Source organism: Marmota monax, unplaced genomic scaffold (genome assembly GCF_021218885.2).
Source record: "Marmota monax isolate L192 unplaced genomic scaffold, Marmota_monax_Labrador192_F-V1.1 WCK01_AAM20220418_F8-fsc00030, whole genome shotgun sequence".
In the NCBI taxonomy this organism is placed as follows: Eukaryota; Metazoa; Chordata; class Mammalia; order Rodentia; family Sciuridae; genus Marmota; species Marmota monax.
This window is the reverse complement of record NW_026691988.1, coordinates 8,614,388-8,630,296: the sequence shown is the minus strand read 5'-3', so window position 1 is coordinate 8,630,296 and position 15,909 is coordinate 8,614,388. Positions and strand designations below refer to the sequence as shown.

General features: G+C 42.9%; 1 protein-coding gene across 1 annotated transcript; it reads right to left on the bottom strand.

Annotated features, from left to right (window-relative positions):
• Window positions 1-12,277: 12,277 nt before the first annotated feature.
• On the bottom strand, window positions 12,278-15,606 carry Slc35d3 (solute carrier family 35 member D3). Its single transcript, XM_046448651.2, has 2 exons — window positions 15,145-15,606; window positions 12,278-14,197 (listed from the first exon to the last, which is right to left on the bottom strand). Exons 1-2 carry the CDS (start codon window positions 15,581-15,583, stop codon window positions 13,368-13,370), a joined length of 1,269 nt encoding a protein of 422 aa, XP_046304607.1. The 5' UTR covers window positions 15,584-15,606; the 3' UTR covers window positions 12,278-13,367.
• Between the last annotated feature and the right edge of the window lie 303 nt (window positions 15,607-15,909).

Here is a 15,909-nt window from a genome sequence, read left to right as displayed (position 1 = left end):
CTTTCACAATCATCTCTCCATATGGTTATGGAATTAAAGAGGATGATATTTGCTCACAAAGTCATTCATCAAATGAAAAAGGCAGTGCCATCCTGTGATTACAGCAGTGCCCTGGAAGGCTTAGGTACTATTAAGCAAAGTGAATTTCCTTTTATACCATTGCAATGACAGTAAGTGCCTACAGAAATGGCTGCTTACCAAGTCAGTAATAATGTTTATGAAATATATTGCAGATTTTGGAAGGCAGCCACTAGGTGAAATGCGAAATGTTAAACTTTTCCCGATTTGCCTGCCCAATTCATCTGAAAATTGATCATTATTCTTTAAGGAAGAATAAGAACTAGTGATTTGAACTGGGCTACTTATTGAAGTCTGCTGAAAGGGTGACTGGGCTTAGCAATTATTGATGAGAAAGAATGGTAGTCCTCCAGAGAGTTGGGCAATCAGTGGGAAAGCACTCTACATACAGCCAGGACTATTGGATTTCAGTCATGACCTGTATTCACTTGTGCTAATCCAAGACTACACAGAGAGATTTACAACTGGTGGTGCTATATTGAGTCACACAATAGATTTGCTCTCTGGTCATAATTATATGGAAAGCCAGCCCTAAGATCAACAGCACTTCTCATTCATTAAGTGATCTTTAATGCAAGGAAACACACACATACCACACAGGCACCTGTCTACATGAAGCAACAAATTTGACCCACTATCCAGATATTCCCAAATTAAGAGTTTTCTGCATCAAGTACCAAAGATGTCAAGAGGGATGAGTTTTTACACCCTTTTCAACCAAACAATTAAAATGAAAATCAAATTTTCTTTTTTTGCATACACAAAAGGAGAAGCTTGACCCAGAGGCAAGAACAGATCCAATATATTTGGAGTTATATCCCATGGAGGGACAAAACCAAAAGTATACTCTTTGCTAACAAGTCATTGTGCTTCCTGTGGCATCAGTCTTAATTATACATTGGTTTCGGAATAAACAATGAAGAATATAGGTTAATCCGTTGTTTGATTCTTGAAAATTTCAAAGATATACCAAATTAGTTTATAATAAAGAGTGACTTAAGGAAAATGATGGTTTCTATTCCTTTGCTTTCATGTGCTAAAATCTTTTCTGTGATGACACAAAGGAACAAATGGCAAATAGGCATGACTCACATGACTTTTTTAAGCAGACCCAGAGCATCTGAAATAATTCTTATTTGAGTTATAGTATGGAATGCTGTACTCACCCAAAATAGCTGTTAGTGAAATCAATGAGAAAAAATAGTAGTAGCCTTACTTTTATATACAATATTATGCCTTCAGCAGTTTGGTAAATTAGAAGTTAAATTCTGCAGAGGGTCCAGGAAGTGTGGATTTGGGGGGCACTACTCGTTACAGGATGAGAATTGGTAGTGTGAGGGAGGGAGAGGCTCTGGTTTGAATGTAGTTTGTCCCCCCTGAAACTCAGGTTGATGTTTGTTTGCCTTTGTGGTAGTTCTGGGAGGTTGAGGCTTTAAGAAGTGATTTGGTCACGAGTTGTCTGCCTTCCTGGATGGATCGATATATTAACAGGTCATTTTTATTATAAAAGCAAGCTCTCTCTGGCTAGCTTGCCCTGGCTCACCATGTGGTACCCTGTGCCATGTTATGATACAGCAAGAAAACTCTGACCAGATGCCAAGTAGATACCAGCACCAAGCTCTTGAACCTACAGAACTGTGATCTAGATAAACGTCTGTTCTTTATAAATTAACCAATCTCAAGTACTTTGTTATAGCAACAGAGTAGAAGAAGGTAAAAGAAGCCTTAACTAGATTAGTGTCTCTTGTTTTTCAAAATCATTGTCTTTTTTATTGTGAGAGGTGGGTGAAAGTGGATTGGTTATTATACTGGTTAAATCACTGAAGTTTGAAAAAAACAAAACAAAACAAAACAATGACCAAAAAAACCAAAAACAAACAAACAAAAACGCTCTATTACAGTTTGATCTGGAATGTCCCACAAAGGTTAATGTGTTGAAAGCTTGGTCCCTAATGCAGCAATGTTCAGAAGTGGGGCATTTTGGCTTTTGGAAAATGACTGAGTCACTAGGGCTCTGACCTGATCAAATGGATTTACCCATTGATGGGTTCATAATTGAATGGACTGTTGGGAGATGGTGGAAACTATAGGAGGTAGAGCCTAGTTAGCAGAGATGGGTCACCAGGGGCATGCCTTTGAAGGGAATATTTTGTCCCCAGCCCTTCGGGTTCTCTCTCTCTCTCTCTCTCTCTCTCTCTCTCTCTCTCTCTCTCTCTCTCTCTCTCTCTCTCTCTCTCTCTCTTCCCTACTGTCATGAGGTGAGTAGCTCTGCTCCACCATACAACCCTATACTCCCCCACCATGATGATTTGACTTACTACAAGCCACAGAAAGGGAGCTAAACAACTATGGACTGAAACCTCTGAAACCTTGAGCAAAAATAAATTTTTTCCTCCCTTTAAGTTGATTTTCTCAGGTATTTTATCACAACAAGACGGAAAGCTGACTAACACAAACCAAAATTACAAAAGTTCCACAGACAAGTCTATTTTCTCCCTTAATACTCTGAAATTAGGACTAGTGGTAGACTGATAGAAAGCTTTGCTCACAGGATTATTCAGAGCCCCTATTTTCTTCTGCATTTGCTCTGAGTCCCCTAGTCCTTGTCTTGGCTGAGTTACTGTCATATCCACAGTCAAGCCGTAGATTTAGAAAGAAAGGAAAGGACAAGTAGGTGTTTTATTGTTATTTTTAAAATGGCTTAAGATGTAATTCACATTCTATACAATTCACCCTTTTAAAGTGCACAAGTCAATGGATTTTGGAATACTACATCATTAGTATGTTAAATTGTGGTAAGCTATATTTAACATTTAAAAAATCTGCCATTTTGACCATTGTTAAGTATATAATTCAGGGGTACTGATGACATTCATAATGCCATGCAATCAGCATGACCATCTACGTCCAAAAAAGTTTTGATCAACCAGCAAGTTTAAGTAGGTGATAGGAACATTGTCCACTTCCCTTCCATTCACCTTCCATTGGTGAGATTAGTCATGTGGCAGCAGCTCTCTTCAAGGAGGCTAGGAAGGTAGTCCTCAGTTAGTAGCCAGGTGTCCAGCTAAAGCAGAAGGGTACTCCAGGAAGATATCTGTAGTTCCACCAAAGATATTTATCCAAAGCAAAATCTTATAGGACATAATCATACATTTTAAATTATTTTCTAGAAATTGAATTTATTTATCCTCTATACTTTGGGGGGAATATTAAGACACTAAACCTTTGTTATCTTTCTCAGGAGGTTGTCATTTATATTCAACACCAGCAAATAAGCATCAACTTTTTATCAAGAACTTGTGTGTCTTTGTTTTGGTTTGTTACAACAAAATACCTGAAGCTGGACGCTTTATAAAGAAAAGAAGCTTATGTAGCTCACCAATCTGGAGATTCAAGAGCATGACACAGACATCTCTGCTTGGCTCTGGTGAGAGTCTTGTGATCATGACATCACAACAGTGAGAGCAAGTGTGGGAGAAATTACATGGTAAAACAGGAAGCAAGAAAAAAAGGGGAAGGCTGGCTTTTTTATAACAACTCACTCACGGAAACCAGCCCACTCCCTTCCAAAGGCGATGCTGATAAATAAATAAAATAAAGGTATTGTGTCCATCTACAACTAAAAAAAAAAAAATTATTTTAAAGTTACATTCCCAGGGCTATGGCTGTGGCTCAGCAGTAGCACACTTGCCTGGTATGTGTGAGGCACTGGGTTCGATTCTCAGCACCACATATAAATACGTAAATAAAATAAAGGTCTATCAACAACTAAAATATATATTTTTTTAAAAAGTCGAAAACAAAAAGTTACATTCACAAAGTCTCCCACCCTCCACAGCTGTTTTCAATGTATCTTAATGTTCTTTCCTACAATTTAAATGATGTGAAGGATCTTGACATGTGTATGTATAAGAGCCATTTGATTTCCTTTGCTGAAAATTTTCTGTTCATGTCTTTTCCCACTTTTAGGAGGTGTCTGTTTCCTTTTTTAAGTTCTTGATGAATGTGGGGATTGTCCATCTTGGTCTTTCAGATAAATTTCAGAAGATAGGCCTGAGAGTTTGAATTGCCCTTTCAAAGAATGTTTGACTAGTATTTATCACCAAACTAGCTCTTAAGGAAGTAATCCTTTATGTGTATAAGATTACTAATTACCTTTCTATAAAGAAATATTAAGAAGTGGGCTGCGAGGTAGCTCTGTAGTAGAATACATGCTTAGCCTGCAAGAGGCTCTGGGTTCATCAGCACCAAAAAAATAAAAAATAAAAAATAGAAAGTATGCTCAACTAAAACTGAGTTTAAAGTGGAAATGTATTGTCCCATCAAACCAGAGATCTGGAAGCTCCAATGTGGTTTATTCAGCCAAGTCATGAAGGTGCAGGGAATTGGACTCTTAGCTCATCCATCCTGGTTACCCGCAGAGTACTGCTCATCCTTGGAATTGTCCTCTCGTGGTGGCAAAGATTCAGGCATCACATCCTCACCAGCTGCACCCAAAGAAGATCACCAGAGTTTCTTCTTAAGAGTCTCTCCTTGCCACAAAGAACTGCCCCTGAGCCCCATCTCCAGCACACTGACCCATTCATATCCTGCAGCAAAGGCTTACAGGCCGGCCCCTAAACCCATCACTGGCCAAGAGATGTGGGTCCACTGTGATTGGTCTAGAAAATGACGTCATCCACCAGGGGTTGGCCCACCTTCCCTAGCACAGGCTCAGTTCTGCAGGACAAATTAACTTCCAAGTGCAAAGGAGAATGGGGAGGAGAACAGAAGACAAGTGGGCAGACAAGCCATGTTGCATTGGATGTGAAATTTTCCAAGATAAAGTTTTATGAGTTTGGTGAGTGCCGCAGTCCGGCTGCAGCAAAATAACCGGGGGGTGACGAATAACTTGTGTATGTTGATACAGCAGGAGTGGAAGCCATTTATTGCAGGACAGGAGGGGTATTTATACATTCCACACAGCTTATCTAATTAGCATAAACTAGATACATCAGTCAACCAATAAGAAATCTCCACACTTAATGGCTCGCTAGTGTTACTTCACAAACCACTCCCTCTGGCATTTTGCCAGGCGCCATCCTGACTTGTTTACAGACTCTAACAGGTGAGGTGGCATAGAAGAGGGGTGATGTCTTTTCCACATTCTAGGAAGTGGTGAAGGGATTATATTGGAGAAGTTCCACTTTGAATTTGAAGAACACTGTTATAGCCTGTCTAGTTGCTACTTAAGAAAAAATATTCAGAAGTTGAGGAACTGAGGATTTGAGTATAGGTAACCAAGGGAAAAGGAACTGTTCTGAGAGAACCCAAGGAGAAAGGAACATTCAAAAACTCCAAGAGCAGGGACTTTTTATATTGACCTTCAAGTTTCCAATTTTTTTATGTTTAAAATGGTCTTATAAGTGCCAGGGCTCAGTAGTAAAGCATTTGCCCAGCATACCTAAGGCTCTGGGTTCAATTCCCTGTACCGCAAAATCAATCAATCAATTAATGGAAACACCGTTACAATAGGTGACTTTCAATGTAAGTTTTCCCAATGCCAGTTTTGCATCAGCAATACCTTGGGTAAAACACAGAATCCAGCAGAAGATTGAGAAGAGCAATCTGAAAAGGCAGAAAGTAGAAGAGCAATTGCCAGGGACTGGAGGAATTAGGGAGAAATGGGTGGTGACTTTCTTTTTTTTTTTTTTTTATACAGATGCAACATTTATGTGATACTTCACATGTATAAATGTTTTTAAAAGAATATGCAAAATATATCAGAAAATAAAAATTTACAGAAGCACATAAAAGATTGAATTATACCCACTACAATTGAGTGTAGATGATAAAACTTGTCATTACAAGGATAACCGTTATCCCCAAACTTAATCTGTAATATTATTCCAGCAAAATTTCATCATGCTTTACTTTTAATGAAGAAAGTACCAAAGCAAAAAGTTCTAAAATTCAACTGGGGAGTATATAAAATTTTTAAAAAATAAACAAACTCTGATGTGTAAAAGCAAAAGAAGTAGATGTCATTTCTTTACACTAATGTGCATTTTGAAACCATAGTATCATAATAATAAAGACCAAGGAATCATAACACAAAAACAAAATCCATAGATAAATCCATATGCATATAAGTTTTTTTTGTATTAAGAGCAATAAAAAGGCCTTAATAAATCCAACCATATCTAGAATAACATTAGATGTGAATGGACAATAAAACCCAAATCTAAAGTTAAATGTTTGGATGGGGGACAGTTCACTGTAGTGTGTGTGTAGAATCTGTAAGGTCCTGGGTTCATACCCCAGCACCACAACAAAAGACAGATGTTACAGGAGGATGATGTTGGAAATAAAGCAGAATAGGAGTCCCTGCCTCTCCCTCAATCTATGCATGCACTGAATAAATATCTACCCATATTTTGAGACCCTCTTAGACAAAAATCATAAATGAGTTGAGATATACAGTGGACAACTGAGAACATATCTACACTCAAATGAGTAGGAAAAGCTGGGGTATACTCGTTCATTAGTTCTTCTTTGGGCAATGTGGCATATTAATTGGGACACAATCCCCAACAACCAATGTCACCCTGAGTAGATGAAGATTGGACCATACATAACCTAACTCTAAAGGTTTCTGTGGTTTATGTCTTAATCTATCTAGTGCTGGGGAAGAAGGGACCAGGTATACATAGCTATCAAAACTTCAGGAAAAAAGTAGTGATTTGCTCTGGCCAAGCAAGTACTTCCATGGGCTTCACTAGACACTCCCAAGAGAATTTAGACGTGGTAGCTGGGAGCACCATGTGTCAGGCAGTTCTGAAATGCAGGACTAGGAAAAGATGGGAGGGTTGGATGGGGACACATCACATAGTGACAACGGCAAGGGGCTCTCCACTCAAAAATATTGTGATGAGGTGTCTGCATCTGTATTCACACACTTGATACATTTCCACCCCTTTGGTTTTCTTGATATTTCCACATGGTCAGCCACAGTTTAGAGCTCCCTTCCTTGCTCCAACATGGAGACAATATTTAAGTCAAAAGGTCATATTCCTAGGGAGACCAGGTCCCTGTAGTTCTCCAATATCATAGTCCTGTACAAAGCCCTCTGCGCAGGGTCTAAGCACTTCTACACCTCCTCAGAAAGTTCTATGGTCCATTCTGGAATGTCAACAGGATCAGTGAGTGTGAGACGCTGACTGCATGGCAGGGGAGAGAACTGAGGACTAGAGGAGGAGGAAACCATGAAAAGGGACGTATCTATGCAGACTGGAGGCAGACAGCAGGCAGGACCCAGACAAGGCTGCCACAGCCAGACCTCTAGCTCTGGGCAACGTCACAGTCTACAGAGTCTCAGGATTTTTTTTTTTTTTTTAGGGTGATGAAAATGTTCTAAAATGAGACAGTGGTGATGGTGGTTCCATTTTGTAAATATGCTGAAGACCAGTAACTGCACACTTAAAATGAGCAAATTTTGTGGTATCTGACTTATATCTCAATAACATTAATTATATTATAAAGCTGTTTTTAAAAATGAGATCAGCACAGAGCCCGGAGCGGGGAATAACGAATTGTCTTGAGCAGTGGGGGTTGGGAGAGAGAGGATGCTTAAAAAATCTTTAGGAATACTAGGAGAAAAGTATATTGTTTGAATATTAAAGGAAAGATTGACCCAAGAAGTTGGATAGCGTGGGGACAAGTAGGTTACAGTGGAACTTCAGCCTCTTCTTCTGCTCTACTTTTCATGTATCTCAAGTATACTCTTGGTCTCTTAGTTCTCACAGAGAAGTGTTCACACACACACACACACACACACACACACACACACACACAGACCCTCCCTGCTTCTGAGGAAAACAGAAAGGAATAAGAGAAAGAGCCAGGATTTTCATCAAGTGACACAGCGAACCAGCCTTGGACAGCCAACCACCACTCCCATGAGATTGAACACTTCTCATGGAGGGGCAGAGCAGCAGAGCAGCAGAGCAGTGGAACATTTGAGCTTTGCAGTCAAGCCACCTGGGTTCAAATCAAATTCCAGAATGCATGTTCCTGACTGAGTCATAGGGCAAGAGACTTAGCTTCCCCATGCTTCAGTTTACCCCTTGTATAACCTACAGTAATGCTGTGAGGGTTAAATGAATTAGTTCATGTGAAACACTGAGACCTGAACATAGAAAGTATGAAACACAATAATAATAATAAGCATTAGGCACTATTATTCACAGTAGTGTGCAAGACACAGCATTTCTTACACTCCAATAAATTCATAAAGCATGACTGACCATGGGAGTCTACAGAATCATAAACGAAGGCAAGACAGTAAATAAAACCACAGACTCCTTAAGAGCATGCATGATACATGCCAGACAGTAATTTTCAAGGGACCGGGGAGTTATACCTTCTAATCCCTAGTTGGGCACAAGGGATTAGAACCAGATTGTGTGGTGAAAAATCAAAACCCAAACAAACAAATAAAAACCCTCTTGGTCTTCCCTTCCCTGTGAGATGGGAGTCATTAATTTACATTTGTAATATTAGAACTCTTTGGTTTGCAAGGACCAGAAATCTCAACTCAAAATGGCTTAAGCAAATAGCAACAACAACTACAAAAAAAAGACCCGCTTTGTCTTTTTTTTTTTAATGAAACTGACAGTCTAAGGGATAGTATGATTTTTTTTTTTTTGGGGGGGATAGTGTAATCTTAAGGTGAAAGTCAACTTAATACCAGGGCCAAGTAAGATAAGCAGAACTTAGTGTCAGTCTTTTCCCCATCCTTCCTTTCTTCTTCCTCCTGCCCTGGTCCACCTCTCTGTGCTGTTACCTTTCTGTTATATCTTTTCCAGGTGGTAAGCTGATGAAAACACTTTTGCTCTACCCTACTCCAACCTCCAAAGTTCAAGTCCAGTAAGAAAAAAATACATACAACTTAATTCTTGCCCAAAACTTCCTTGCATCACTTCACTCTCTCCAGGTCTCATGATCAGCCCTGAACTGATCTTGTTAGCCAAGTGGAGGAAATGCTTTGATTGGATTGTCTAGAGTCACCTCCTGAGGGCGGAGCATGAAGTTGAAATCATCTGAACCACATGAGTTCAAAGAAGGAAGGGGATAGTTCCCAGGAGGGATCTGGGTTTTCTAGTTTGCTGGTTGTGTGTCCTGCTATCCTGTTATATTCTATTTTGCTCACAGATTCTCTTCTGAACCCTGCCATTTTATCTTAGGAGCAGGATCAAGCAGATGGGGAAAGCTGAGTGGTAGACCACTTCCCCTATCATGCACAAATCCCTGGGTTTGATCCCCAGTACTACAAAAGTCACAAATCCCTGGGTTTGATTCCTGGTACTTAAAAAAAAAAAAAAAAAAACCCTAGAAGAAAAGAGGAATTTTAAGTTTATTGACCAAAGAAATGATAAGTGTTTAGGGAGAAGGAGATAAAAATGCTAATTATCCTGATGTGATCATTACACATTTTCTACATGTGTTGAATTATCACATCATACCCCATAAATATGTACAACATATTATATGTCATTTAAAAATATATTTTTTTAAAGCTCATAGAACACTCTCCCAACCTTGTCATCATACCAGGAGGCTTTCTGTATGATGACTGGATTGAAGCTGAAAGAGTGGAAAGATAAAACATGGATGTTCGAGGAATGTGAAGTCTTCAGCACCTACAGTCACCTCTAGCATTAACCAGAGTCCAATTTCTTGCCACACTAACATGATACCTCACACTCTTTGCCTCAGTTCCTATTATCCAGCCTATCATCTGGCTTTTGACAACAACAAAACTATTAGACATGCTGAATGGCAAGGAAAAAAAAATGTCTAAGAGACAAAGCAAACATTAAAGCCAGACTTGGATGTGATTTGGGTTTTGAAATTATCTGACAGGGAATTTTAAATAAGTCTGACTAATATTTTGAGGGCTTTCATGCAAAAAGCAGGTGGATAATGTAAGCAGAGTGATAGAAAATATAAGAATCAAAAGGAGATGCTAGAAGTTAAAAAACAAAAACAAAAACTAGTGTGATAGAAATGAAGAGTCCCTTTGATGGGCTCATCAGCACACTGAACATGGCCAAGAAAGAAATCAGTGAATTGAAGATAGGGCCATAAAAATTATCAACTGAGCTGGGCATGGTGGCACATGCCTATAATCCCAGTGGCTCAGGAGCTGAGGCAGGAGGATCGCAAGTTCAAAGCCAGCCTCAGTAACTTAGTTTGATTCTGTCTCAAAATACAAAATAAAAATAGGTTAGGGATGTGGCTCCATGGTTTAATCCCCAGTACAAAAAAAAAAAAAAAAAACTCCCAAACTCTAATGTAAAAAAGTCTTTGGTTAATTAAGGACTTGTGAATTTCACCCAGTTTTATCTTCATGAGTATTGCTATTAATCATTTAGAGAATTAGACCCTATGACAATGAGTGACGGCTGGTCTTGTAGGAGTTTAAGTCATTGCTTAGCTCTGCTCAGCAGCCTCCAATAACATGCACACACCCTCTCATCTGTGCCATTCTGGGAAATCATTGTCCCAATGTTTCTGATTGATCTGTGCTAGATAACCTTCAGAGGGAGAGGATCAACAGCAGGACCAGCACTGAGAAGTCTGGTCTAACAACAAGCTGTTTCAGAAACCCATTCCAGGTAAAAAGTGACAGATAAACATGAGGCAGAGCCTCCCCATCCTGAAGAACTGATGTAGAAACAGACTTCAAGACAAGGACCCAGTTAAGTACAAGGTGTGAGTGTCACGTCAGAAACAAGGGAGAATCTAAGTAGCCAGAAATGGGGCACAAAGACTGGGCCAGCCAAGCAACAATGGTGAGTGACTTCCAGTGGGGTCCCATCAGAGTGATGCCCTCCTTCTGGCCTCACCAGAGCATAGAGCTTAGGCTGCACCTAAGTCTTTTGATGAACTCCTGTGCTCTGAGAATGGAGGAATGACTCAGAAGCCAGGTAAGGCCTGTTACCCACTCATGTGTTCTGTGGTCAAACCCCAGGCACCAACTCACTGCCTGCCATTTAACTTACTTTCTCTATGAGGGACCCCCAAGTTTTGTCCAGATAAAAGCATGTGACGAATTCCTGAAGTGAATCTCCCTGAGTTTGTCTTAACATACCACCTCCTATCCCCTCCCACCATAGGTGTCTGTGACAGTTACTTTCACTTGCTAACTTGGCTAGGCTATTTGGTTAAACAGCAGTCTAGATGTTGCTGGAAAACATTGTAAAGATACGATTAACATTTCAGTATTGACAAATTGCAATATAATCAGTAAAGCATATATCCTCTATAAAGCAAACAGGCCTCATTCAGTCCATTGAAGGTCTTTAAGGAAAGATTGAGTTTCCAGAAGGAAGAGGAATTTTGCCTCAAGATTGTAGCATGGAGACTCTGCCTGAGTTTTCCCCACTTTGTTGATTTTAGACTTGCTAACCCCCATAATCACTAATTCCTCAAAATCTCTAATACAAGCCTTCTACAAGTTTATTGGCAGGAAAGAGTGAGTCTTTCTGCAATAAATGCAAACTCACATTTTTAACCAAAAGGGAATTTTGTTCAGTGAAAAACAATCATTCTATTCATTTATTTGACAGTGATATTAACAAAAAAAATATTTTGTTCGACTTTGCCACTTTTCATTAATTCTCAGTTTCACACTATTGCAACAGGACATTGCCCTCTAGCATGTTGACGTCAAAATTGATGCTTATTTTTTAAAAAGTGCTATCTCTGGCTAACCACTTCTAACTGCAGCCACATGAGGGCTCCTGTATCTTCGATGACTTGTAGAGGCACTTTCAGAAGCAATGAATCCCCTGTGAAAATCAGTAATTCAGGACCCATCCAAAGCACCACAATCACACCTGCTCAGTAGCTCACTCGTGGAGCCAAATGGATGGACCCAGAACTTCATTTTTGGCTTCTGCTTTTTATTTTGTTGTTATGTTTGGAAAAGGAAGAAAAACATAAACCGCCATAGTCTTGAGAGCCTCAGAAATAGCCTTGTGAATAAGAGTGCCCTCACTGTCAAGTACCTTGCCTACAGGAGTTGACAGGAGGCCTCTTCACAGGTGGATGCTACTATTTATTCTCTCAAACTCCTTGTGAACTGAAGGCTGGCATGAATGACTTTCATATCTCAGCATGAGACATTTGTTTGCTTTATCAATGTTTCTGTTTTTGTTTTAAGCCAAACTGCCATGTTAATTTACAGAGTTCCCAATGGGCTGTCACCCACCCACCAGGTACTACATCCACACATCATAGGCAAACACAAACTACACAGCAACAAGAGAGCATGAGTGTGTCTGAAACAAATTTCTAACAATATTATCTTTTAACATACAGACTCATACTTTATTTTGACAAATTTAAGATAGAAAAATACCATAATGTGAATATAGCAGTTGCTCTTTTTGTAACATGATTTGGAATATGCAGTGCGACTTGGGATGGCCTTAACCCATGGTCTCTCTTCTGACTGGGCTACAGGCAAAAATGTATTTTAATCTCAGCCATTGCATTTGCTTGAAAAAATATTACACAGTAAAACTGGCTTTTAAAAAGGTTGTGGCATTCAAGAATAAATACTATAAAGCCAGGAATCAAAACAACATTTTAAATATTTTTGTAATTACTAGACTTCATAATTATAAAGCTAAGAACTCATAGTTTCAAAATAGCTTCAACATTTTCCACTAATATTTAATAGAACATTAGAATACTAATTTTTTAAAACCAGTGAAGAAAAATTAGAGTAAACATAATATTTCAGATGACTCTAAACAGTAAATATCAATCTAGTGTATTTACATTGTCCTTTTAACACTATACTCTGCCTAGCTGATAATAGAAACTAGTCTTATCACCAAAAGTGTGCCCCTGAATGTAATCTTTGAACTCAGTAAGTGCTGTCATCATTTCTATGCTCCATCTTTGGAGAGGGTGTTGAGGGACTCTTGATACATGCAGATTTTTGGTTATGGTTATAAAGACAAAAATAAATAACTAAGTGTGCCAGGAGTTTGAAGCTGAAAGTGCTGTTTCACTTTGTTAAGCACCTTCACATGTTTTTTTTCTCTGTGATGCCTCAGTCATGCTAAATAATGCACGTAGGTGCTAATTTTGTTGCTGTAGGTCCTTTGAACTTCTTTCTTTGCTTTCCTTAACCACTCCTTAAAGAATAAAGCTGGGAGGCCCCTCATTAAAATATATTATTTTTAACATATAAAATAGCTGTATGTACATGTGTACATACGTGCATGTCCTTCTCAAGGACTGGGTAACTCCTCATTTTCTATCAAATAATCCTTCTTCATATACTTGGTTCCCCTAACTAACCTCCACACTTCCAGGTAAGCGTCTTTTAAGGACCTTTTACTCCCTTCTTCAGAGGTGTCTGAGATCTTTGAGCTCCTAGCCACCAGTGGGACCCCTCGGGGGCTGCCCCTCAACTCTGGTCCACTCTGCTGAGTGGAGCCACCTGCTTCCTCCCCACCCTCTGTCCCCCCATTTCCACCCTCCCCGGGAAGCTCTTCCATCACGAAAGGCAGCTGGTCTCCACTTGGCTGCGTTTCCTCTCCCTCGGGCTGCGACTCCAGGTCCTCATAGTTGCTTTGCCTTCTGGTCTCCATGAATTTGGCCACACAGTAAATGATGGAGCCCAGGGTGTTTACCACGACACCGGCAATGAACAGAGAGGTGGGCTCCACATCGCTGAGAGCCACCATGCCCACCGTGATGGTGGCGATGCTTTTCACCACGCCCACGAAGCTGGTGGTCACGGCTGAGTTGATGTAGGTACAGTGTAGAGTGGTGAAGTTCATGGCGCAGCCGATCAGTATGCAGGCCACGAAGATGCAGACCATGGCGGGGTCCTTCCAGCCAGGAAAGGCCCAGGCGTGGATGGAGTCAGTGCTGGCGAAAGAGCAGACCACCAACAGTGGCGTGGCAGAGATGGCAATGACATACTGCGCGGTGAGCGGCCCATGATCTGTGTCTGCGCTCGCCTTCTGGATGAGCACCAGGTAGGCGGCGTGCACTAGCACCGCTAGCACACCCGTTACGTACCCGATGGGGTCTCCCGTCAGGTCGCCCGCTCCTGTAGCGCACCAAGAGGATGGCAAAACCAGCGCAGGAGGGAAAGAGAGAGAAGACACCGAGTTGGCGCGGGTGGGTATCCAATGGGCAACGCGTCGGGTCGGAAAATAGACGGAATTAATACTCAAGCTCTGCGCACGGATTTCCCGAGTGCCTATATAGATGCCCACTATGCCTCGGCATCTTCCCTGACAGGTCTCCGGGTCACCCCTCTGACAAAGGCCACCAAGAGCGCAGATGTTCTCAGGGTAGATACTTGTGGTTTCCCTGAGCTGACGCCGAGGTCATCCAGGTACATTGTACCTCTACCCCCAACCCCTGCGCGACCAGAATGGAGAGGTGGCACCGGCTAGTGACCTCTAACCGAGCGTGCCAGGCGCTGGGCGAAAATCGCCTCCCTCCTGACCCTCCTCGGAATGAGTGTTCGGTTCGTACGTTGCTCTGTCTCCTAAACCCCGCCCGCACCTGGGTCCCAGGTGGGCCCCCTCGGCCCCGCACCAGCAGCCCCGACACCCCAAACCAACCCCAGGATCCCAAGTTTCGCTGCCATCCCTCCCCCATTCCAGCCCGCGTGACCCAAGGAAGTTCACGACCCCCTCCTTCCGGCTCAGTCCAGGGTTGGACTCCGGCTCGGGTTCAGGCGGCTCCCCCATCCCTCCCGGAGGAAGGGATCCAGGGGAAGGGCGATACGCGGTGAAACCCGGGCAGGGGTCGGAAGCCCAGACACCGGGTGGGAGACCCCGAGGGAGGAGGACAGAGCGCTGGGAAAGGCTCCGCTGGGTCTCAGAAGAAAGTCCCTTTTGCGAGTGGAACAACCATTCTCAAAGCTCTCCGCCTCTCTCTGCCTCAGTCTCCCCATCTGGAAGCGAGGGCGTTGCACTAAGTGGTCCCCGCCGTCTCTGCGGGGCGGGTTGGGGTGGGCTGGGGGTTGGCGCGGGTCCCGCTCACCTGCCAGGGCGGCGCCGCAGGTGGTGATGAGCACGGCCGTGAGCACCCCTGGCGAGGGTGCGCCGTTCTTGAGCACCAGAACGCCGATGAGCATGGTGACCAGGGGCAGGCAGCGCTTGAAGACCACGTACATGGGCAAGCTGAGACCGCGCAGGGACCAGAGCGTGAGACTCGACTGCAGTGTGGAGAGCACTGCGACCCCCGCGAAGGAGCGCGCCAGGCTCAGGCCGAAGGGGGGCACAGCGATGAGCCCAAGGCGCCGCAGCAGCTCCAGGCTCAGCGCCGCTGTGGAGCTGGTCAGGCACTGCACCAGGGTCAGGAAGGAGAACTGGTAGCGGCTGATGAGGAACTTGAGCAGGATGTTGAGGGAGCCCGAGAATACACCGTGCGCGATGGCCACCGAGATGCCCAGCACGCGGCCCCGGCACAGCTGCCGCATCGCGCCGGCCCCGCAGCACCGTGCGGGAGCTGAGCGAGGGCGGCGGGGGCGCCCGCCCAGCGCCGCGGCAAAAGGCAGGGAGCTTTGGCTCGGGTGCAGAGGGCAGCTCCAGCCGGGCGTCCTCGCGGCTCGGCGGCTCCGCGTCCAACTGCCCCGCAGCTCGGGGGAGGCAGTAGCGGGGGCGGGGGACTCCGAAAAGTGGCAGGGTGCGGGGGGGGGGCGGTTTGAGAGGAGTGGCGGGAATCCTAACGACAGCGATGTGTAAGTAGGTGACGAGCCGCAATGGGCTGTATCCCGCGCGAGTTCCCCGTCAGGAGAGAGGCTCT